The 23480-nt window shown below is 36.8% G+C and overlaps 1 protein-coding gene across 50 annotated transcripts in view; it reads right to left on the reverse strand.

Annotated features, from left to right (window-relative positions):
• Positions 1-23480, reverse strand: part of KCNMA1 (potassium calcium-activated channel subfamily M alpha 1) — a 444344-nt gene that overhangs the window by 88912 nt on the left and 331952 nt on the right. For 16 of the 50 annotated variants that reach the window (XM_032116922.1, XM_032116908.1, XM_032116903.1 and 13 more), the window contains 2 exons: positions 22350-22436; positions 17311-17387 (listed from right to left, as the gene is read on the reverse strand). In XM_032116922.1, coding sequence (XP_031972813.1) covers positions 17311-17387; positions 22350-22436 — 164 coding nt within the window. Of the gene's footprint in view, positions 1-7790; positions 7965-13812; positions 13822-15967; positions 16121-17310; positions 17388-22349; positions 22437-23480 lie in introns of all 50 variants that reach the window. The other 34 variants (XM_032116905.1, XM_032116896.1, XM_032116915.1 and 31 more) reach the window with 6 other exon arrangements.

The raw sequence follows: 23480 nt of genomic DNA on the forward strand, positions 1-23480 counted from the left end.
TAATCAGATGATGGATCCACTGTGTTTGATTTTTTCCATCTTTCTCCTGTTTTTACATGAAACTGCATCAAAAGCAAAAACACTGCTATATATAATGCAAGGGCTTTCATTCTAGGAGGTTTTTTACTAAACTGCATTCCGCTTTATATGTTGAAACTATACTAGTGTATACTTCAATGAGCACCTCCTTCTACACACTACAATACCTTCAGATTACATGAAATGTGTAAGACCTAGGTCAGAACATTTCTTTTTCTCTCAATCTGAGGGGAAATATTCCAAGTCAGTGAACATGTTTTTTTCTTGAATTATAAAAAGAGCCAAACAATAAGAATATAAAAATAAAATAAATTACAACAAGAGTATGAGATGTACAGGGTTTACAAATCAAAATTTTTAGTTTTGAAGTAATTAGAAAAGAACATGAATTACATATCAAATTGTCTCTGGGATTAACATGAGCTGATAGCTTTCTGCCGTTGTTCTTCTAATATTAATTTGAGACCTTGCCCAATAACATCCACACAAACTAGCTAAGAGTCAAAATGGCAATCAAATTGGGGGACCTATCCTGAAAAATGGTACTAACAACTTCCCAGCATCAATGAGCTTCTCAATCCTGCAGCTGTTTTAAAAAGCTTCCTCCCAAAGGCACATTTAGAACTAAATTAAATGCATCTTTGACTTAATTAACGTTTTAAATGATAATGAATACAATGTAGATTCATAGAAAGCATTTACATTGCGTTATAAAACTGATAAAAATTTAATAACTCTTTGTTAATAAGTTATGTCTCTCTAGACCCATAAAGCCTAAGGCAGTCAATGCTGTAGTCTAGGGTCTAATCCAGGTTCCCAATGCAGGTGGTATAAGGAGGCAGGAGACTGACTTGACACTTGACATTTGCTCTAAGCCTGCTCTGGATCAAGCCACTGCTTGTTCATAAATACTTTACTTCATATAGTAAAGGTCAGAATTTGGGCTCAAGGCAGGGCTATGACAGAAATGCTCAAGCTGAAACTGAGCCAGCTCTGGCATCTGTCGCTTGAAATAGCTCGGAAGCAGTAGAGAAGGAGACCTAACCGGCCAGCATCTGTCCCACACCAAGGAGGTAACAGAAGAATCTGCTGCCTGGTGGTAAGAAACTGTCATGGTGAGTTTCACGACAACCAGCCACACTCAGGAACTAAAAATGCAAACATAATTTCCATGTCACCTTGCATAAGAACCTCTGCTAAATTCACTCCACAGGATACAGACAGCACCTTTCCTAGCTTGTTCCCATAAAAGCAAGCCACTCACTAGTCCCTTCCTGTGACCCTGGCAAGAATTACTACTCAACAGAAAGGCCTAAAGGAATTAAATGCAGACTTCTTGATCTTTCCTTCCCCCACTACTCCAATTCTTCAAAGGTTTCATCGCTAAACTTAGCAGCGCCTCCATCTCACAGCAATGTGAGAGTTTATCTCCTTATTACAGACATCACAAACTGGGCAGAGCTCACTCTCATCAGCATAGGGGTATATGCTGCATCACAAAACTCATCTGAAAAAGTGCATGCCTCATTATTTATATAATCTAGCAATAAGCAAGATTGTCTCATTTTTACCATTCTACCATCTGAAAACAGCTTGGTTTGGAGGGGTTGTTCTGGTTTTTTTCCTACTACTGCATTTCTACATCTCAGTATTCACCTATATGCTCATACTATGCCCAAAAGAAGCTTAAATAATTTAGCAGCACTCAGGTTCTGTTAAAGTATAGAACAATAAAAGGGATTGATTTTTTGTCTTAGAGCCAAACTACACAGTTGGAGTCACCTATTGCAAAATACCTATTGTTTCATGTTGCTTTTTCCCCCCCTTTAGATACTTGGAGACTCATGAGGGCATATACCAGTCCATTCTGATCACTGCTTCTATCTCTATGTTATCAATACAGAGAAAAGTACAGTTGCATCAAGGAAGGGATCACCTGGAGGGCTGCACATCAAGAGGGCAAGAAAGGCAGACAAAGGGTTGGCTCAGTGAAACCACTGTTGCAGCAAGCAGCTCTTGAATGCTAGTTAAGACTGTGATTGCATTTATTGAGACAATTCATCCTATCTTCTTTAGTGGAAACACCAGCATCTTTGTATGACTGCAACAAGGAGAAGAAGATGGAAAGAAAGTAGGCTATGCAGAATTGCAGATATAAATTAAGTCTGAAAGTAGAACAGTAATTTTCAGTCCCAGGAAAGCAGATCTCATGGTGTCTGGCTTCTGATTTGCCAGTACCAGGCTATGGAGCTTGACTTCGTGACAGTGGCTACACCATAAGAACCTCTATAGAAAAGCACAAGATTCTCCCACAGTGGTATTTTTTTCAATTGTTCCATTTTCTGGTTTTATACTTTAAAAGCCCACTGTCCAGTTTCAGCAATACCAGCTTTCTTGACAGTGGTTCATTCTGAGAAGATGGCTAAGGAAGGTGATTCCCTTCATTCCCCAGTAGCAACAGACACTATGTTAAGATGTGTATGCTTGATTTCTTTTTCAGTTGTACTGGACTTGTATCTTAACTGAGTTATCTAAAATAGTATTTTTTTCCAAAAAACTGGTAACCAAAATAAACACAGATATCCATTTTTACATTATTTTCAGTATTTTGAAAGGCAAAACATAGTCTTGTAGAAGTATTTAGAAGAAACATCATAGTCATATCAGTTTTCATAAATACAACACTGAATGCATGGAAACAAACATAACTGAAGTAAAACTGTCACCCTAAAAGGACAATATTTGGAACCAGTTTTACATAAATTAATATTTCACTCCCAGGCTTATTATTTATATTCTCTGTGCCTTTGAATTACCAATTTATTGGTAATTTATTACTACCAATAATAATTATGTCTCATTCTAATGTTCCATTTTCATTAATCTCATTAAACAAACAAACAAACAAGTTAGGCTACACAACATGGTGTGCTCTCATTGTCCAGTATACAGAGGTGGGGTCACTCCATAGGAGTGAACTGTAAAAAACACAACAATCTGATAATAATCACTTGTTTAGGACCTTATGCCATTTAGAAAGGAGAGCATCTGTCTTTCCCAATTGTTTAAATTTCCAAGACCAAATTGCTTATTTCTTCCTTCAATCTCTTCTTCCTCAAAACATTAAAGGCATAATGTTGGCCTTTTATACAGGACAAAGATGAGACAGTGTGACCACAGAGAGATCAGTGGGTCATATTAAAGAGAAAGGATTTATGCAGCATATGCAAAAGTAAGGTTTTCAAAGCAAACAGGTCTACTTCCCTCCTGTGGCCACTGAAGAAGTCTCACAGCTCAGAAAAGGTGTGTAGTGGGAGAGAGCAATGGTACTACCCCACCTTGTCATAATTAGAGCATTATAAATATAAGGTAAATGTCATTATATGCATAGCTGGACTGAGCATCTCATAGTCTCTAGCTACTACAAGGTGGTATGCACATCCTGTAAAAGGCAAACCATTGTTGCTAAGGGGTGAACAGAAGATTCTAGCACTGAAAGTTGTCTCCTGACAGGTCACATACCTGCCTTTCCCTCACCTCTACTCATGCATGACAGCAAGTAGCTCTTGTCTTGGCTACTACAGCAGGACTAGAGAAGCAGTAGGTTAGAACAGCAGAGGATACATCCTCTGTAGAAAGCAGAGGATACTCTCTTGCATTCTAGGAGAAATAAAGAGTATGCTGGCCTTTCAGTCAGTAATTCAGGAACCTGGGACTTAATAATTGTCAACTCATTTAGAAAGCCCAAGCATAGTTGTACAACTGGTTTTAGATATGCTGACCAATGTCTGCGTGTGCTATTCATTCATCTCTCTGGATAAATTAGTAAGTTATACATCATTTCAGCTCTCAGTATAGAATTTGGCTTTTTCAGTTGCAAAGATACACAGGCAGAGTCTAAAGTAACACAGGTCAATGAAGAAGCTGGAGGTTTTCTTGGCCTAACTTGCTAAGGTCACACTGCCAGATATAGTTTCAGTGCAGTTTACCAACCTTACCCAAAATGTTCACCTAATCTTGCAGAATGGGATTTTAGGTCCTTTGAGAAAGAGTCAGCTGCTAACTTGTCTGTACAGCATAAAACATGTGCTGACACTAGAAGACTGTATGGAATATATGGCTTTAAACCAGGTCTGGCACACAGGTACATACATGCTTTGCCTACTTTCAAAAGTTAAGCTTTCTCCTACTTGTCTTAGCATGGTCTTTCCATGTAAGATGTCTAAGAGTCTGGGCTGAACCCTGAATTCAAAATACAGTAATAATTAATCTTGTCCTTTGTGTCCAGAGATCCCTGATATTCACCAAAGCAAAAGTCCTCTCACAAAGCTTCTCAGAACTATCAGAGCATGCCAAAGCATGTTTTCTTACAAGCTGAATTAGATATGTCTGGGCCTAATATCAAGAATATCCTTGGAAATTTACATTCCCATGGCAGTGGGTGCAGTGACAACTTTAGGGAGGGTTTCCTTTAGGAACATGAACTTTTCACGTTTCTGAGAAGCACAGCCATATGGTGATGAAGAAACACAGAAATTAAATGGTTCAGGTTAAGATTCTGCCTGTATCAATTAATTATTTGAATGGCATCCCCCAAGACTTGGCACAGACCTAAGCAGAAACATCACACTGTTAATAAGATAATTTCTTTGTATAAACCACCTCAGGTTTTTCAGTGGCTAAGTGCCTCTCTTCACTCTAATTGACTTGAGTCTACAGTGCAAAAAGTACTTGGACCATTTGCTGTTCATGTAGCAATCTACAAAATACAGCTAAACCTGAAAAAATGTAGACACAAAAAAAGACTTAAAATTCTCTTTCCTTACATTTAGAAGAATTATAAGCAATTTTCCAGAAAACAGCCTATAAAGTCAAAAGCTCTTTTAATGTAATTATACTTAATCAAGACATGATTTTCATTTGCTGAAAGTAGAAACAACAATATAATAACAGAGAGACTCATTCACAGTGGAAAATACACTGCAAGTGTTACTTTCTCTGCAGATTATACAATTAGTAGACTAAATCCTGTGTACATCATTGAATATGTAAATTGATATCTTCTACTCAACATCTGATTTTTAGGAACAGCACTAGTTCTTACAAAAACTACTCATTGTTTCAAGAAGCTTCATACAGTGGTCTGTGATTTTATTTACCTTGGAAAAAAACCCTGCTTTTATAATCAAAAGTTTAAAAAAAAAAAAAGGAAAGAAAGAAAGAAGTGCATTAAGCAATTGTAGAAGCAAACCAACTGAACTGGGGCACCACGACCAAAGCAAGCCCTGTAATAGTATAATGACCTTTAATGAGTGTCTGGGGAAACAATACAGTCGTAGCATAAAAGACAAAGGGCAAAACCCATCATGGCTCCACTGACACTAATTCAAAATGATTTTCAGAACAACTAAAGAATGTAAGAGAGGTAATCTGATCCACCAATCTGACCTCACTTTGATTCTGGGGCCCTGCTGCTGCCATTTCTAATTGTCAAACACTCTACATTTCACATCTGCTCATATTTAATGAAAAGCTGACTCTCCCCACCATTCTTTGAGCTAACTAGCTCTGTCAAGATGGGCATCATACGACCCCTGTGCACTGCAAAGAAAACACACTGATTTCTATTGAAGCCCTGCCAGTGCAACGTTGCGTGTATATATATTTTTTAATTGGAAAAGAAAGGCTTATGCTGCTTTGCAAAGAGTGTGAATTGGTATTGATTTTTGTACTTATTATTAACAGTCAAAGGTGACTAGTCTCACAAGGGGAAGACTGAGATCTCTTTTGATTTGATGGAGTGATGAAGGGGGGAAAAGGCCCTTGAAGGATAGGATGCTAAAAATCCTCAAAGCTGTCAATATCACTTATCCTTCAAAATATAACATAGGTCTAACATGTTTCCCAAAAAGCATTGGCTTTTGTTGGAAATAATACCATTATTGTGGAGGGTTTTGGCTCAGCAGGCAACACAATCAAAAATGTTTACTTTATCTGCCTCTGTACAGTCTTAAGTGGACTTGAAAGCTATAGTAAACCTACAAATTAGTTTTTCTTTCCTTGCCAAGCAGTGCTAATGGCAGAAATTCTACCCACTTGCAGGGGACAGATTAATTTATCCTAATCTGGTTGCTGTTAACACCAGTGCCAGGACCCAGCCCCATACTCTCTGTACCAGTCCGTATTCATACAAACTCTACCACACACTGTGTAACTGAGGCTGTTGCACTGCTTAAAAAACTGCCTGCAGCAATTCTCAATACAGGAAGGTTTCATGTTCACTTTTCTTAAAAAAATATGTTTTGCTACATTTTACCCTGATAAAAGTCACTTTAAAGGATAAAACCTCCTGTGATTTAGAACAGGACTTAAAACTAGAAACCATCCACCTTATGGTGATACATGAGTTGCAAACAAGTAGATAACTAGGATGTTCAGAGTGCTTATACACCAATAGAGAGAAATGATTTTTGGTAAAATCTCCAAGAAATCCTATTAGAATACTTTTTAATTAACACAGTCTTCAGACAAAAAAATAGAACAATTATAGGATTGTTATATTTGTGACTGGAAAAACAGTTCGTAAGTCAAAATAGTTAAAGCAAAGTCATTCACCAGTTGGACTACATACTGCAATACCTATGGTACCAAAAGACAACCAGGTGCATAATCTACTAACTACATCATATTCTTCATAGTGGAAGGCACTTTCATCCATAATGACTTGCCTTGTAAAATGGACATGCTTCCTGATCAAAATCCCAATGTATACTCATAGATGTACCTGAACAATTTTATAGCTTTTCTTTGCCATTTGGGTAGGGAAAGGAAAACTGCTCCTGTCCCAAGACATAGTTTTGCCTGTTAAGAATAGCTAAAGAGGACAAGAAAATGAAACAAACAAACAAACAAACAAAAAAGCCATTTAACAGTCTTCCCCAGTTGTTGACATCACAATGATAATCCAAGCTTTGGAGTCCCTACAGTTTGTCCAAAGAATTAATGGCCATGCAGAATTGTTCTAGGTTCTCTGTCTTTCCCCTCTCAACTCTGATCTTTCAAAAAAACCTTCAGGGCATGTTCCAAAATGTTACTGTCCTATGGAACATATTCTACATTTAATTTCAAAACATTTGTCCCAGGGATTTGCATCAGGCTAGTTTTTCTAAAAAGCACTACAAAAAGTACAAGCATTTCTGTGGTTTCAGTTTTAGATGGAAAACCCTGCCTTACTGAGAAGGGTTACAAACAAAATTAATGATAAAAGTGGCAGCACAGAATAGAGTTCCAGCTACTACAGTTCAGCTACTACATTTTATCCTGTATATTTATCCACTGCCCATTGCGTGGTGCTTTAGTGCCAGCATTATTAAAACTACCCACTTGGCACCAGTCACAGATTAAGACACAGGCCTGGTCCTCCACTGAAGCACTTCTTGTTTAATTAATGACAATTTGTATTGTATTAATCAAATAGAAAAGGTGTCACCACACTGCAGTACTAAGGTCCTGCAGGCTATTGCAAGAGGATGCTTCATAAAGAGCACACAAAGCAAAATAATGATTTACATTTTTTTGCATTAAAAATAAAAACAGAAATATAAATACAGAGCTGTAATCAAATTTGGGGTTGATTTTTTAAAAAAGCATCAGCCCAGTAAAACTCACAGACTATAATGCACGACACAAGACGGGGATGATACCACAGACACCACAGACATGGAACAGCATGTGTTGGTGTTAAAACTTACAGGCACGTAAACTGGTGGAGCAATCATTAACAGAGACAGAAGAAAGTGGGAAGGCTCTCTCAAGGGTGTCCATGTTACTATGTACACTGCCTGACATGCAAGAGCAGTCACGCTCAGAGCGTCCGCAATCAAAACAACATGCCAGTCTCATTCTCTTGTAGATGGACATCTTGGCTATAACCATGTGTTGGATGGGAGGAGAGGAAGAGCAGCAGGTTAATGGCAAGGTTATATATATAACAAGGCAGCTGGAAGGTAATTTAAGGGATTTAATACAGGCCTTAGTTAATGTTAACAGTCTTGACCCAGGAAAAAAAAATGCAATGAGATTATTGATAACACTTTGGCTGTACATTAGAAGCAGGGCAAAAGATAAATTGCTCTTTATTTCTATTCAGTCTTAGAGGGTGACCGCAGTCATGGGGAAGAATTACTGTTTACAGTCAAGTGTTTGGATCAAAATAGAACACAGTAAAAGCACAGAATTCTAAGAATATAGCTTTCCCTTGGCACAATTAATACCATTGGGTTAAAGTGACAACAACAGTTGCTAGTCCATTAGATACTTTTGGTCTATCCTGTTTCCTGTAAAAATCAGAGATTTCTTTATATATAAATATATATATATGTATGTATACACCCACAAAAACACACATACACATATATTCTTACATACACACGCTCATACACACATATGCATTACACATATACACACATATATATACATATATAAATATATTTATTCTTAAATGTATGATAACAATTTGTCTGTATTAAACTGTGCCAAGGAACTCCTTTACTGCAATTAATCACACATTATTAAAGAGTTACAAGATACTAATAAAATTTTCCAAAAAAATTACTTTGCTTACATTGTATCTTCAGGAATTCAAATTAACTCTTGACAGAATACCAAAATTTGCCCATATAAGAGACAAAACTAAAAATGGTAAATATGCTTGACATTAAGATCAGTTCACAAATAAGGCATCACCAAAAGGACACAAAGCATTGGTCCACTGAAACATGCTGAACCAATCATTGGCATGTTTTTTGCTCTGGATACAAAAGTCAATCAAGAACAAAATAACTGAATGTAGAACTACATGTTAATTCCAAAACAGGTTAGACAAAACATTTTTATCTTTCAGTCATCCGAATATCCTTGTTATGTGTTTCTGGAAATATACAGCATCCTACTTCATAAATGCACGTATAATCACCATCCTGCAATTTTTATGTCATCTGAATAAGGTATGTTTACGTCTCAAGAAATCCAAAGGCCATTTAGATTGTTTCACATGTTGCACTGAACCAACTTTTGGTAATGGTTTAGATTGAACTGACTCAATTATACTAAAAACAAAACAACACTGACAGGCAAAAACAAAACCTTAAAAGTGAATGCAAAAAAAAGGTAATGTTTCTCTGGCCTGTACCTTCAGTTTAGGATGTCTTTTTTGCATTATGATAATGACATTAAATTTAAAAGAATTTTTTTTTTCCAGTTTCTTAATCCCACAGTCACCAGGAAAGAGGGATTGAAATCACTCAAATGGGTCAAGTCCTGTTCTAAGGCCTTGATGGCTTGCCATACAGTGTACTTGTCAAGCAAGGGTAACATTATGATTGTGGAAAACAGGCATTGAGGAAGATGAATGAGTGATCTCTTCAGCAGCGACTCCATTCCTCTAAAACTTTGCTCACATGACTAATGCCATGTTCTTTTAGCATCCTAGTAGAGTTATCTTACAGCTGTTCAGAAATTCATCATGCAGCATCAGGCTTGTTCATTGCATGGTACATCATTCCTCAGAGCTTGGCTTTTAGTAAGAAGGTTTCCACTGCAGCTTTTGATGCATACACATTCAAACTACACAGAAAATTCAAAACAGCATTTTCCCATGTTTTCCCTCTGTCTAATTCTTCCCAACATGTTCTTTAAAGTTGAAAAGTTGGACAGCAAAAGAAAAGTGAAATAAGTTACCAAAGGTGTGACAGTCTTTCCAGTATGCCTACTTTCTTATTTTTTAAGGAAATGAAAGAAAAATAAAGGGCATTTGTGAGACACACTAACAGTAGGTGAGGTAAAAGGCAGGCCCATTTTGCTGTAATTATAGCTGTTTTGAAGGACTTTTTCTAATCAAACACTGTAGCAAAACACACTGCTCAGGAATTCTCAACTGCTGTGTCATTGGTTAGTAACAGTCCCTGGTTTTCATTTACTTCCGGCCATATCTTGTCAACAGTCAATAATAGGATAGGACACATTTATGAAAATTAACAAGAATCATCCTTAAGGGAAAAGAAGGCTGGGAAGGAAAACTTTCAGTATCATTTTCATCAGACTTAAACCAATAAAGTTGGAAATTTAAGGCCTTCTCTTCAATAGGGGAAGGACATGATGGCGTTTCTCAAAAGCAATGCCCCTCAGGGACTGTTTTTAACTATTATTGTCAGTTGTTCTGGAGATCATGCATCATCATTTGAATATTTCACATCATTTACATGCAGGAAACAGGCTTGGACCTGGAAATATAAGTAGCAGAAAGGACTTGCTATAAGGGTTTCAACCAGTATATAAGCAACTGCATATCAGAGCAATAACTTTTGGAAAGAAAACATGCTGTTACTCTTCATTCCTTTATAGTCAGTTACATTCATACCAAATACAATACTTATTTTAAATAAAACAAAACACACATTATTAGTAGGGATGACTAGTGACAAGATCAAAGACAGGACAGAAATGATTTTAAATGGTTCAGCCACACACATAGCATTTTCTAGAAAACTTCCATAAACATTAACAGAAAATGGGAATCATCAGAGAGACAGGGGGACCTTAAGAACAGCCTCTGGGTGAGTGTTAAATTTATTTGACACCTGTAGAATCTGTGTAAGAATCAACTCATTTGTATTCCTAGATGTGTTATAAATGTTAAATAGAATTGTTATTTGATACTGATGAAAATGTAAGTTGGGACATAAAGGAAACTACTTCCCTATTTTCAATTGTATAATAAATAGAAAAAAAAAAAAAAGAACAGATCCTTCTACTTAATATGATGACAATCACACAGCATTTGTAAACTAATCAGTAAAAATATCAGGGGAAGTTTTAATGGACATGAAGATAAGACTGCTTAAATAATTTACAAAACAAGGCCTATATGAACTACTCATTAAGAGAAAAAGGAGAGAAAAATTTCTTTCAATTACTTATAAAGTAAATAAATACTTTTAGAAACTTTTAGATGTAATTTTTCTCAGAAGGCAGTAGCCTTCCATTCTATAGAAGAAAGAATAGGTCCCTAGATGTCTAAGCTTCTCACAATACCTTACTTTCTGATCTCAGACAGTCAAAAAAGTACACTTAAAATGTGTAGATTGTCTGGATCTGAAGTGTTACTTAGAGTTCACAAACAGTAATGGGAAATATTTCCAGCTGCAAAAATAAGCAAAGGAAACTTCAGATTATTCTCTCCCTAAAATGTCAAGGAACAGCTCCTTTTTCTTTTTCTCGTTTTTTTTTTTTTTCTTTTTCTTTAAAGAAAGCGGAACAAAGTATCCCTTCTTCTTTCCTGATTTTCTTTTTTTAAACCATAGGCTGTACCCCATCCTGGTACTGCTCCCGTCACTACGGCGCTTTTCCCTGGGCTCAGCCCTAGCCAGAGTGGAGCTCCGAGGACATCTAGTGGATCTCTCTCAGGCAGCAGCTGCTTAGGAGCAGGAACGGGAAGTTTCCTGACCATCGAATGGTACAAAAAATGTTCCAATACACTTTAGAATTGGAAATGCACAGTGTCATTTCAATTCATCAAGTTCTCATGATCCAAACTATGAGTGAAAAATCATCAGCATTAAAGGGCGACCAGACCGATGTGATCGCCTCTCAGCAATGCTGGTTAGCATCATGAGACTGAAACACAGACAGGACTTCCCCCAGCACAGTTTCAGCTTCCTGAAAAGCACAGCAGTGTACCTTAAACTATTTGTGAGAATTTATTGACCTTAACACAACAGGCAAGGATATCTCTCCATTATTTAATTTTTACGAGACAACTTCAAGACAAAAAAAGTGAGCTTGCTTACTGTCTTGCAATTTTTGCCATCAAAGACAACTGGTTACTTGTTTGCTCCAATTCACATGGTGCTGTTCTATGTCAAAATTGTAAAAACAGCAGGAGATCTGAGTGGACATTTTTCCCTAATTTAGTTGATATAAGAATGACTCACGGATTTTGATGTAATGGCACATTTATAGACCAATTCATTTTAATTTTCAAATCTGATCACGACCTTTCTTTCATTACCTCAAAGAAGACTCTCAGCCAGTGTACTCACAAAGCAAACTGCATTGCTGAACAAACTGAAGCTATTGGGGAAATGGAAAAAACCAAATCAAAACTACATGACCTTTTCTTTTCTAGTTCTTTCACAGCATGAGTAACTCCTTTATTTGTTTATTTATTACTATTTAAACAAATTTCTTTAGTTCAGAAAGGTCTCAACACAGGATCATATTTGAAATAAATATATTGCTTCAGATAAATCCAGATTACTTCCAGCATTTCGCCTCAAAGTCAATAGGATTCACCATTTCATCCATAGAAATTAGGTTATGTTTTATTATTGATTCTTATCATGCTGACCTGTTTCACAATGTGCCTTTTTCATGCTGCTTCATCTTTCTGCTGTGTCATTCTACTGGCTAAAAAAGATGTTTGGAGAAATTTCTGTTCTATCCTTGAATATTTTCTTCCACAACAGTATCTCAATCCTTTAGTGTAGTTTGCAGGCACAACAATAAAATAAATAGTAAAAAATGATAATCATAATGCAGGCCACCATAATTTCAAGTTGGCTACCACTTTATCAAGAGCATAAATTTTTCCTTGATTCTTTGCTAGGTCCTACAGTGTATAGAGCTGAGAGGGAAAAAGTATCTCAATCCTGATTAAGACCTGAAGTGTTTTCACACAATAAATTCAGAACACCTAGTAAAATGTTTAAGTTTCATGGCCTCCTTTACTTAGAATAGCTGCAGTTACACAGTAAAGTTACATCCTCAATCTGGCACAGCAACTCCGCACTGCAGCTATGAGATAACTCGATTCCCCTTGCTCTTTGAAAGAACAAGCCCATATAATCAGGACATTTCTTTGCAACACTTGTATTTCTAGGCAGCAAATTCTTTCCATGTCCCCAATGCTGTGTTTACCACAAGTGTACACACTGAAAGTGGCTGACGAGAGCCTTCACAGATTCTGTACACTTCTAAGTGGTATGACCTAGATTGACATGAAGTGGTCCATAAAATTCATATTCTGTATAAAATAATAACGTAAAATCTTACAGCTAAGGTCCTGAAAAGTCAGTGTGTGTCTTCTTATGTAACTAATGACCAGCAAGCTCAGGAAAATAATCAGTGCAGCTTGTTTCCTGTTGAAGATATCTCTGGGTTTATACATTAAAAGCCACATTTTTAATTAATTGTCTGGCTTTCCCCCATAACTCTTTTTTTTTCCGTCATTGGGAAGAAAAAAGTTAGATATGGACACTAAAAAACTGCTGTGTTACTCTTTGTGTCAGCTGTGCAATGGAAAGGACAAAGTACCAAAAAACTGAACAAGGATCTGACAGTTGAATTGTACTTAACCAGGCAAACAGTGCTATAGTGGCAATTACCCCAGCCTAACCAATATCCCTAAAAATTCATGAGCTATCTCTAGAATAATTTCAAGGAAACTTTTGCCAAGATCTCATTTTCAAATAGGGATAAAATGTGAGCTTGTGGAAAAAAGGGGCAAATAGGTGGAAGAGGGGGAAACTGCTGTATTTTCTTCAACGTCACCCTAATCTCCATTGGTGTAAACGATGAGAAACTTGTGGGTATGACGTCACTGCTACATGCAACATAAATAAAGAAAAGAACCAAAATACTGAACAAAAATACTCTCTGCTAGAGAAAGACAGGTTGGACCGCACTCTGGGCTACAGGGAACCCATTTTTACTCACAATAGATCACTATCAGTGTGCAGTTAAAATATAGTAGGGGCCGTGTTCCAAGGCAGCAAGAGGAAAAATAAATCAAAAGTTTGTCAATTGTCATTGATTACAAGAAATTCCTTCAAACACATCAACGTACACATGATATGTCCCCTCTGGGGTTCAACCCCCACCGTTCACAGCAAGCACTGTCACTGGAAAAAATATATAGATAATTAGACCACAGCTGTTGCACAAAATGGAAGAAACAGGAGGAACAGGTCATCCAGTTTAGAGATTTCATCCCAACGTGGTTGCGTTTTATATAAATATATACATATATTTGGCCTCTTGCTGCAAAAACTATAGTTAAATGGTATAGGAAAGAGATTGAAAACATTAAAAAAAAATTGACAATCTGCAAATAAAATTCCCACACAAGTATTTCTTTGGAAAATATGCCATCAGTGTTTATGTGTTATTCAGGGAGTGGGGATGGGTAAGGAGAAAAGGATTACAAAGAAACTGCAAAACAAAAGCAGGATTACATGAATTATCCCTGGCCTTGTAGAAAGTACTGATCTTCCCTGAATTATTAATATTAGGCCTAATAAGTTTGGACAAATGGCTATGTAGGTCAGACTCACGTTTAGACCCCAACAATACCCCAAGCTAATATTCAGAAAGTATCTAAATTGAAGTGCAACCTCAGATACATTACTAAAGAATGTGGGTTTTAAGTGTTATGGGAAGCTGCATTAATTAATGCCACCATAATTAAGTTTTCCATGTAAAGACATTCTTTCACATTTAATTCACCTGAATGTGACAATATTTTTATATACAGCCTTTCCTTTCATCTTACATATTTTCCACATTCTGCTGCTTCTAATTACTATGTTACTCACTCATTAAAGTATGTTATTTATCATATAGATCTGTGTAGATACATATGTGTGCAATGTCTTGAAAATCAAATTGACATAGTGATCTATTAGATGTTGACAGAGCAGTTGACAGCTTCCTAACTCAACAGGGGAAAAGTTTTCTCAATTTATGCTTTGTTTTGGTTAGAACTGCATTTTTAAGACCAATGATTTGCATCATTTACAGATGGATAACACATCTAAGGTTTTTCAAAAGTGATTAGTGATTTGAAAGCTAAAACATTTTATGTGAATAACAGACTGCACTTAAGACTTACCTTAAAAACAAAACCAAACCCAAAAAGCAGATCCCATAAAAGGGATCTCAAAATTGTCAACCAAATTTGAGAACCAAAAATCACTAATTACTGATGAAATTTTTCATTTAATTTTTCTGCTGACTGACAGCTCTTTAAAAGCAAAGCAATTGCCTTATTTCTAACACCTGTGAGCATGCTCCTCATTGAAAGCTGTTCTCAGCTCTACTAAAGGCTCCCTGCTATCATGGTATCTGTTACCTCTTGCATGCCTAGGAAACAGGAGGAGAGAGGGCAGACTGAGGAGAGGGGAGACAATGAAAGAGAAATTTAAGATTTTATTCTCACTGATCATTACTTTTCACCTGACTCAGAGCATTCCCTCCTTAGTGTTCAGTGCTCACTGAACCAGCTCGGACAGCCACCTCTTTCTTCTGCCTCACTAACTCAATCATTATGTTTGTTATCTGCCCAACACCTTTTCATTTATCGGACTGATATGTGTGACCATGCCATTTGTAACCTTTCCGACTGCACCTTACAGAAGCTGTTACTCTTGCCTCTCCATGGCCTTACTGCTGACAATATCCATTGTGTTGGCTGGGTCATACCCTGTCTCCTCCCAGGTCTCAAAGTACTGAGAAAGCTACTTTGATTCTCATTAATGTATAATAAAGGGCTCTTAACCTTTATAATGTGAGTTCCTGATTCCTATCTTCTAACATGACAATGAAAACTGTAGATCTCACATTAAACTGCGAGATCTTTGGGACTTATTTTTTTTTTTAAGCAGGACATGTTTAAAAAGCATACACCATGTGAAGGAGGAATAGAGAAGAAAATAGAAATAAAATAGGTCTTTTTTTTTTTTTCCTGACAGAACCAGATAAAATTAAACAGGTAACATATTTCTCTTTAACTGTTGAGTAATTTGGATAAAAGATTTCATTTGAGAGTTACAGGCACCCTGAGGCATCTGTAACTGGCTTTACCAGAACTTACTCAGCAGACTCATTGGCTTTGGCAGCAGTTCAAAGGTCACATTCTCACATGGATAAACTGTTCTTGAACAATTTTTTTCCAATATGTTAGGCAATGCATACATTCCTTCCACATCAGGCATGCTTTCCATGTGCTTTGCTCTCCTTGTGGCTACTGGGAAGATAAATACCATTTTCTGTCAGTTCCAGCTGCTTTCTCGCTATCATACTATTGTTCCACACTCTTGGTGTTTTGGAGGACTGGAGTTTTTTAAAAAATCTCCAGTGATAAATTTTTTCTTTTTAAAATGATCTTAAAGAATTAATCCATTTCAGGCACTCCAAAAGGCAGAGAATGTTCAGCTTAGGCTTTCTTCCATCCTCTAAAATAGTGCACTGATAACGCAGACTCAAGAAATAAATAAGAGAGTTTTTTCCCTTTTAAAAGTAACAGTAAAATAGGCATGATCAAATTCTTCTGATATCTTTCAATTTACCTAATCAGTACTTTGAACTGAATGATCTTTTTCATGGCAGAACACCATGGAATGCACATAAATATTTATATATTCAATGAGAATTGATTCCTAAATCATTTTGCTATCGGTATTACAAATATGCATGGGTCAAACACATCTTTGGCCAAAATGTGGTTGTGATAGCTCCTGGAAAAGGTCCTTTCAAAGTATATATAGGTAAAATGCTGACTGCTATATATTTATAGAAATGCAGATGCAAAGTCTGATCTCCATTCGAAAACTCAATTACTGCTTCATAAAAAACTGTCCAAACAGTTTAAGAACTTAACCTAATATTAGCATTATAGCTAAAGAGGATATGTGTCAGAGGCGCTAACATTTAATTTCTTCCAGACAACCCTTTCCTCCAGTAAAACTTTTAATTTATTTCAACAAAAATTTATTTCAATAGCTATATGATAGAGTATAATTCCCTAGTTTCTTCTTTTGCACAATCAGGTTCACCAAGACAGATAGAAGTTCTTTACTTAACAGAAAACTATTGAAATTAATTTCTGCATGTTACGAATGAGAGAAAAACTTCACTGTTGGCTAATTCTTAACTCAGAAACCTCCACATTTAGATCTAGCTTGACTTAATTGTTCAGGTTTTGTTAGCTTTGGACTTTAATTTACTTTTTAATGAAGACACAGGTCTGAGTGGTGTGAAGTATTATAAAAACATACGGACTTCAGAAACCCAAATAGCACTTACTATGCTGCCATGCATTTATTTCTTAGTTTTTCTGTACCAATGTGCAAAACATGTAAACACATGTACAGGTACTCTTCAGGGCTGAACAGTTCATGAAAAGGAGAGGAAGGGAGGGATAGAAATATTACTTACGCCGTTTGCAGCCACATTTTTTTATCCTTTTGGGATCCGTGATGTCATCATGACAGGCCTTGCAGTAAAAATATGCCCTAGAGAGACAGAATGGAAAAACTGACACATTTCTTAATCCATGTAAATGAAATTAGTCCCATATTTCCTCTTGCTAAAGTGACCAATTAATGAAATGCCCCAACACTAATTTCCTTTAATCTTTGAAAAGGTTTAGACATGTAAAGTAGGAAATATTTGCTGCAAGACCATTAATTTCAAATATAAGACTCCAAATCAGTGTTTCTTTTAATACACTTTTATTTGAAAAGTAATTGGAAGAATGGATGACACACCACAGTGTATTAGTTCATTTGTCTTTCATCTTAGAAAAAAAGAACATCCAATGGATTTTGTCACAAAAAAAAATATATATAATGAATTTTTTGTTCTTATCGGCTATACCACGGTGATTTTTTTTAAAGACTGTCTAGCACCCTGTGCCAATTTTTCAGGTTGTTGATCATTGCTGTATGATGAAAACTATACGTTGATCTTTAATAAGGGTAGAAATGATGATCCTGGGAACTACTGGCCTGTCAGCCTCACCTCTGTGCCTGGAAAGGTCATGGAACACATCCTCCCAGAAGCTGTGCTAAGGCACATGGAGGATGGAGGGGTGATTCAAGACAGTTGGCATGGCTTCACCAAGGGAAAATCCTGCCTGACCAACCAGTGGCTTTCTATGATGGAGTGACTACATCAGTGGATAAGGAAGGACTACAGATGTCATTTATCCAGACTTCTGTAAAGCCTGTGACATGGTCCCCCCCCAACATCCTTCTCTCCAAACTGGAGTGATGGATTCGATGGGTGGGATTGTTGGGTGAATTAGGAATTGGTTGAACGGTCACATCCAGAGGGTAGTGGTCAATGGCTCAGAGTCCCACCAGGCACTAGAGGATCCCTTGAGGATCTATACTGGGACTACTGTTATTTAATACCTTCATTAATGGCAAAGGCAGAGGCATCAAGTGCACCCTCAGCAAATTTTCAGATGACGCCAAGCTGAGTGGTGCTGTTGCCACACCTGAAAGACAGGATATCATCCAGAGGGACCTGGACAAGCTCAAGAATTGGGCCCTTGGGAACCTCATGTGGTTAAACAAGACCCCAGTGCAGGGTCAGGGCAACCCCCAGTATCAATCCAGGGGGAAGAGTACATCAGTGCAGCCCTGCCGAGAAGGACTTGGGGGTGCTGGTGGATGAGAGGCTGGACATGAGCCAGCAATGTGCACTCACAGCCCGGAGAGCCAAATGTGTCCTGGGCTGCATCCAAAGCCCCTTGGCCAGCAGGACAAGGGAGGAGGCTCTGCCCTTCTGCTCCACTCTGGTGAGACCCCATCTGCAGTGTTGAGGGTCCCCAGCACAGGAAGGACATGGACCTGTTGGAGTGAGTGCACAGGAGGGCCCTCAAGATGGTTAGAGAGATGGAGCACCTCCCCTACAAGGGAAGGCTGAGGGAATTGGGATTGTTCAGTCTGGAAAAGAGGAGGCTTCTGGGTGACCCAAGTGTGGCCTTCCAGTACCTGAAGGGAACTTACAGGTAAGATGGGGCAAGACTATTTATGAGGGCATCTAACAGCAGGACAAGGGGGAATGGGTTTACATTGAAAGAGAGTACATTTAGACTAGATATTAGGAAAAAGATCTTGTCTGTGAGGGTGGTGAGACACTGGAACAGGTTGCACAGGGAAGTTGTCGATTCCCCATGCCAGCACAAGAAGAATTAAGGAAGTGAGAAAGGATAACCTTTTTATTTTAGATAAGATTTTTTAAAACTTCTCATTTAATCATCAGACTGCCTATAGAAGAGTTCAATCATGACCGCCAAGTCAACATGCCACATGAGGCTGCCACGACACATTTCATGACGATCACCCAGCTGGACTCTAGCAGGACATTCACAGTTTACCAGGATTCTTGCTGGCATAGCAAATTAAACATACTTTTTAACCTGATGAAAATCCCTGCACTTGTCCACATTCAGGATAGGTCAGCTCCCTGCCTATGTTCCCTAACCCCCTCTCATTGCATATTTCTCAATACAATTTGGCAGTAAGAGGAAAAGCCCCCACTTTGCAACCACCCATATATTCTGCTGATGGTACGGGATGGTTGGATTGGTACAACAGTTGGGAGGCCACTGAAACAAAACAATCTACAGTCCAAAATATGAAAAAAAACAAAATCCAAACCAATATTAATACACAGCCTCTGATTAAACACAGCCTTTGGCACTGCAGCCAGGATGACTGCTACTATTCCTTCTAGATTAACTATAGCATGGCCACCACAGGTAGAACTATACTGGTAGTTAAGTGACCCATTAGGAGAAAGACAGCAGGTCTAACACACAAAAGATGAATCACATCGATGCTTCATATCGGTTTAAATACAAATTTTAATTGCAGGGAGACCACACTGAATGCTATTAACATTTCTAAAATCAATACAGTATGAAGCTACCAATGGAAAATGTAAGTCCCTTATTTCTCCAAGAAACTTCCAGGAGGATTACTCTTTCAGGCTGTGAAACTGCCTTAGTATTTCCAAGATGCAAAATATGAAAGGAAAAAGCCTTCTCTGAGCATGTATACTTTGCTGCAGAATGTTTCTGGTCTTCAAGATATTCACATTCCACCAAAAAGAATATAAACTACCCCCAAGGAAATGAGAAGAAAATATTTTTCAGACTATGAGTTGATGTCAAGATGTAAGCCAGGAGGAGAAAACTGCCTCAAATTTTTACAATTTCTCCCCAGTCCAGCTGTAGAGCCCCTTTATTAAACAAGAATCAACTACCACAAATAGTTCCTCACAAAAACTTCATAACACAAACTGGATATTGGTCATTTCTAGAGATCATGTTTCTGAAGTTCACTGCAGGACAACTGTCCTAAAGGGTACCTTCAATCCTATGTCCAAATTAAAGAATAAATACCTGAAGTGATTGCTGTAGTAAAATTATTCTAGATAATTGGGGTGAATTAAGCGGATTTGAAGAAAGTGGATTTCTGATGCTAGTGGTAACATGTAAATGAATCAAGAATAATGAAGATGCAATTCATGTAGTTTGTATTACATTTAAACAGTCAAGATTTTATGTGAAGCTATTTAACTAGGCATAATTGTTGCTATTTACCTAGGTATAATTGCTTCTTATGGGAAACTATTCTTCTACAAATGCAAAAGTGATTCTAACAGAAAGAGTAATTGAACATCGTATGTTTTATTTCATCGTGGGATACATAAATATGAATAGCTTAAGGGAGCTGAAATGTCTTCATTAACAAAACCAGAATAATTTAATTTGCATTTCAGGTATAAAACACCTTTAATTTTGCCTTATTAAAAAATCATTTTTCCCCTCCGAAAGACCTCAATTTTAGAACATATTTCTGACTCTGATTCATAGCTCAAAGGGTGAAATGAACATTTTTCATAATTGGCTTTGTTAGTTGAAACACATCTGATAACCATTTGCTTTGCACAGAGCAGCTAAGAAATGTGGCAAGGATATTTCTAAATGTGGCTGGATATTTCTAAACAAAGTCTTCTGCCAAAAGCCGGGCAGAATTGGAAATCTTGTTTCAAGCTCACTGTCAAATAAAACACGCTAGATGAACGATGTGAAAAATTTGTCTAAACTCCTTAATAACAGTCAATTTCTCCCTAACCATAGCAGTTAAAAATGCTATGCCATTTTACTTGCAGTCTGAGAAAAAGTTCATTGGAGAGTGTAAAATGCTTATAAATGAAAGAAAACTAGCAGCTCAGTAAAGCAATGTGAAGACAGTTCTGTATATTCAACTGGAGAAAAGCAGTAGATTGGAAAGGAACTGTATGCTGCAAGGCAGAGTCCCTGGGGCAGTGCAGGATGCACACACTGCAGAGATGGTACCACAGATGTGAGAGGACAGGAGCACTGCTGCTCTGTTCTGTATGCTTCACCTAGCCAAAAACTATCTTAGCTCTTTCAACAAAAATAGAATTCAAGTTCTCTAATTTCACTGTTTTGGTGTTTTCACTTGCTTTAAGTATTCATGGCAAGTGTGCATTGGTTAGGTATTATTTCACTATATTTAATCCTAAAAGGTTGGAACTTAATAAAGGGTATCATTTGCATACTTTATCATTTTAAGTATAGGATTTAGTTAAAATACCAAACTCATGGAGAATATCAGTAAAAAGCTGATTGCATGACTCATAATGAAAATACAAATTATAGGGAAGCACTCAGCTGCAAATATTCCTTTTCTTCTTTTTTTTTTTTAATCACAGAGACATTGAATATTTTTCTTTGAAAAATTCTTTTATCACATTGCTCTTTTGTTCCTTCCAAGCATACTATAATCCTAACAAACAAGAGTACACACATTTGGTCCTCCACACAATATCATAAAACTCCTTTCCATTCTTCCCAAATCTAGTACAGCCAAGCACAATGAGCCTGTGAAGTTGTCTGCAATGGTTGAGATATAATGCACTTTTGTAGCCTTATTTATTACTATGAAGCCATAGAGTTTGTAGTTCCATTAAAGAAAAATTACAAGAATATAAATATTATTTTTCTAATGCAATTACGGAATGAACACAGTAGCTAACTTGCATCAAGAATTTGCTAAAGCCTATGTAGGTAAGAACTCCTCTAAACCTGAAACTAACAGAACTGTAATCCCTGTCCTCCTCTCTCATAGTAATTCCTGTGAGACAAAATAAGTATAGAGAAAACAAATAAAAATATTTCACATTTTCTAGGAGGACTCAAAACCCCAGCCTCTTTACTTCTCATATCTTCTGCAAATTTTGTTTCCTTGATATTTAGGACTGTAGGTAAGAAAACTTCAGGCACATAAGTTGGTTCAAAAGTAACAACCCAATCCCCCCTGAGAAATTTTAAACAGATAATAATGAAAATTAGGTGAAGCATTTACATGTAAAGAAAAAAACTGAAATGAAATATATTTGTTTATATTCAAGGATAAAAGTGCATTAATTACCTTTTTACTTCTTTGGCATCACTTGCAATGAAGAATCCTAAGGTACCTTCTTGAATCTTGACGTGGTTTCCAGGATTGATTAATATACTGCTCAGTGAAACAAGAACAAAACCAATAAAACAATAAATTAATTTTAACTGACTCTTCCAAATTAGCTTTATTTGATTCTATTATAGGGGACCCACTAGTTAGGAAAGGCTGCAAGGAAATTTTAAGCCATTCTTCCTCGATATTTCCAATCAAGTAAGTTTCACATGCTTTTTACAAAAAACTTTAGTTTGAGACAGTCAAATGCCCCTGCCTATAATCACATCATATAAGTGCTTACATCTGTTTTCTTATCTTTTTGCTTTAAATATAGACTACACAAAAACCTCTCAGAAACATGATGTGTGAAGCTGAGCATTGCTGTTTTCTTGCTCTGTCATGCAAAGTGGTGAAAAATTCACAATACGGTGAAAAGGAAAGCAGCAACCACCACTCAATAACAACAAAAAATATCACTTATGAAACTAAACCTTTTGATGCAAATTTTTGCCAATTTCTAGTGAAATAGAAAGTTAATGGGACCCCTATCTGGACATGTAATGTTATTGTTTAAAATCATAAATACACACATACACTCAAGGGGAATGGTACAAGACAACCAGTCACGACAGCTGAAAAAACATAAAACGGATAGAAAATTTTTAAAACTCTGCTATGCAGCCATGAAAGAACAAAAATAACCCAACCACCATGACAGAAGAGCCTCAGCTACCTTTGACAAAGGAACTGGTATCAAGAAGTGAGGTACTCCATGTCTATGAAATATCTTCTTTATTTTCATAATAATTTAACTCTAGATTTTAGGTAAGGCACTTTGCAAAGTACCAAGCAAAATATGAATATACAGATAGAGATAAATATAAATATATTCTCCAATAAGTTTATATTAATGTGTAATATATCTTAGCTTTTGACTCTCTAAAACTTAATATAGCTTTTCAAAAGTTTTCTCTCTTTTGTCTTTTATTAAAGTTTAGCTTTTCTAACTCAAAATGTAGTAATGGTATGCATATGCAATTTAGAGTAAATAAAGACTACCAGCAATTTAAACACTTGTCCATCTAGCAAAAATTGATTTTAGGG

This window comes from Corvus moneduloides, chromosome 8, assembly GCF_009650955.1.
Source record: "Corvus moneduloides isolate bCorMon1 chromosome 8, bCorMon1.pri, whole genome shotgun sequence".
Taxonomy (NCBI): Eukaryota; Metazoa; Chordata; class Aves; order Passeriformes; family Corvidae; genus Corvus; species Corvus moneduloides.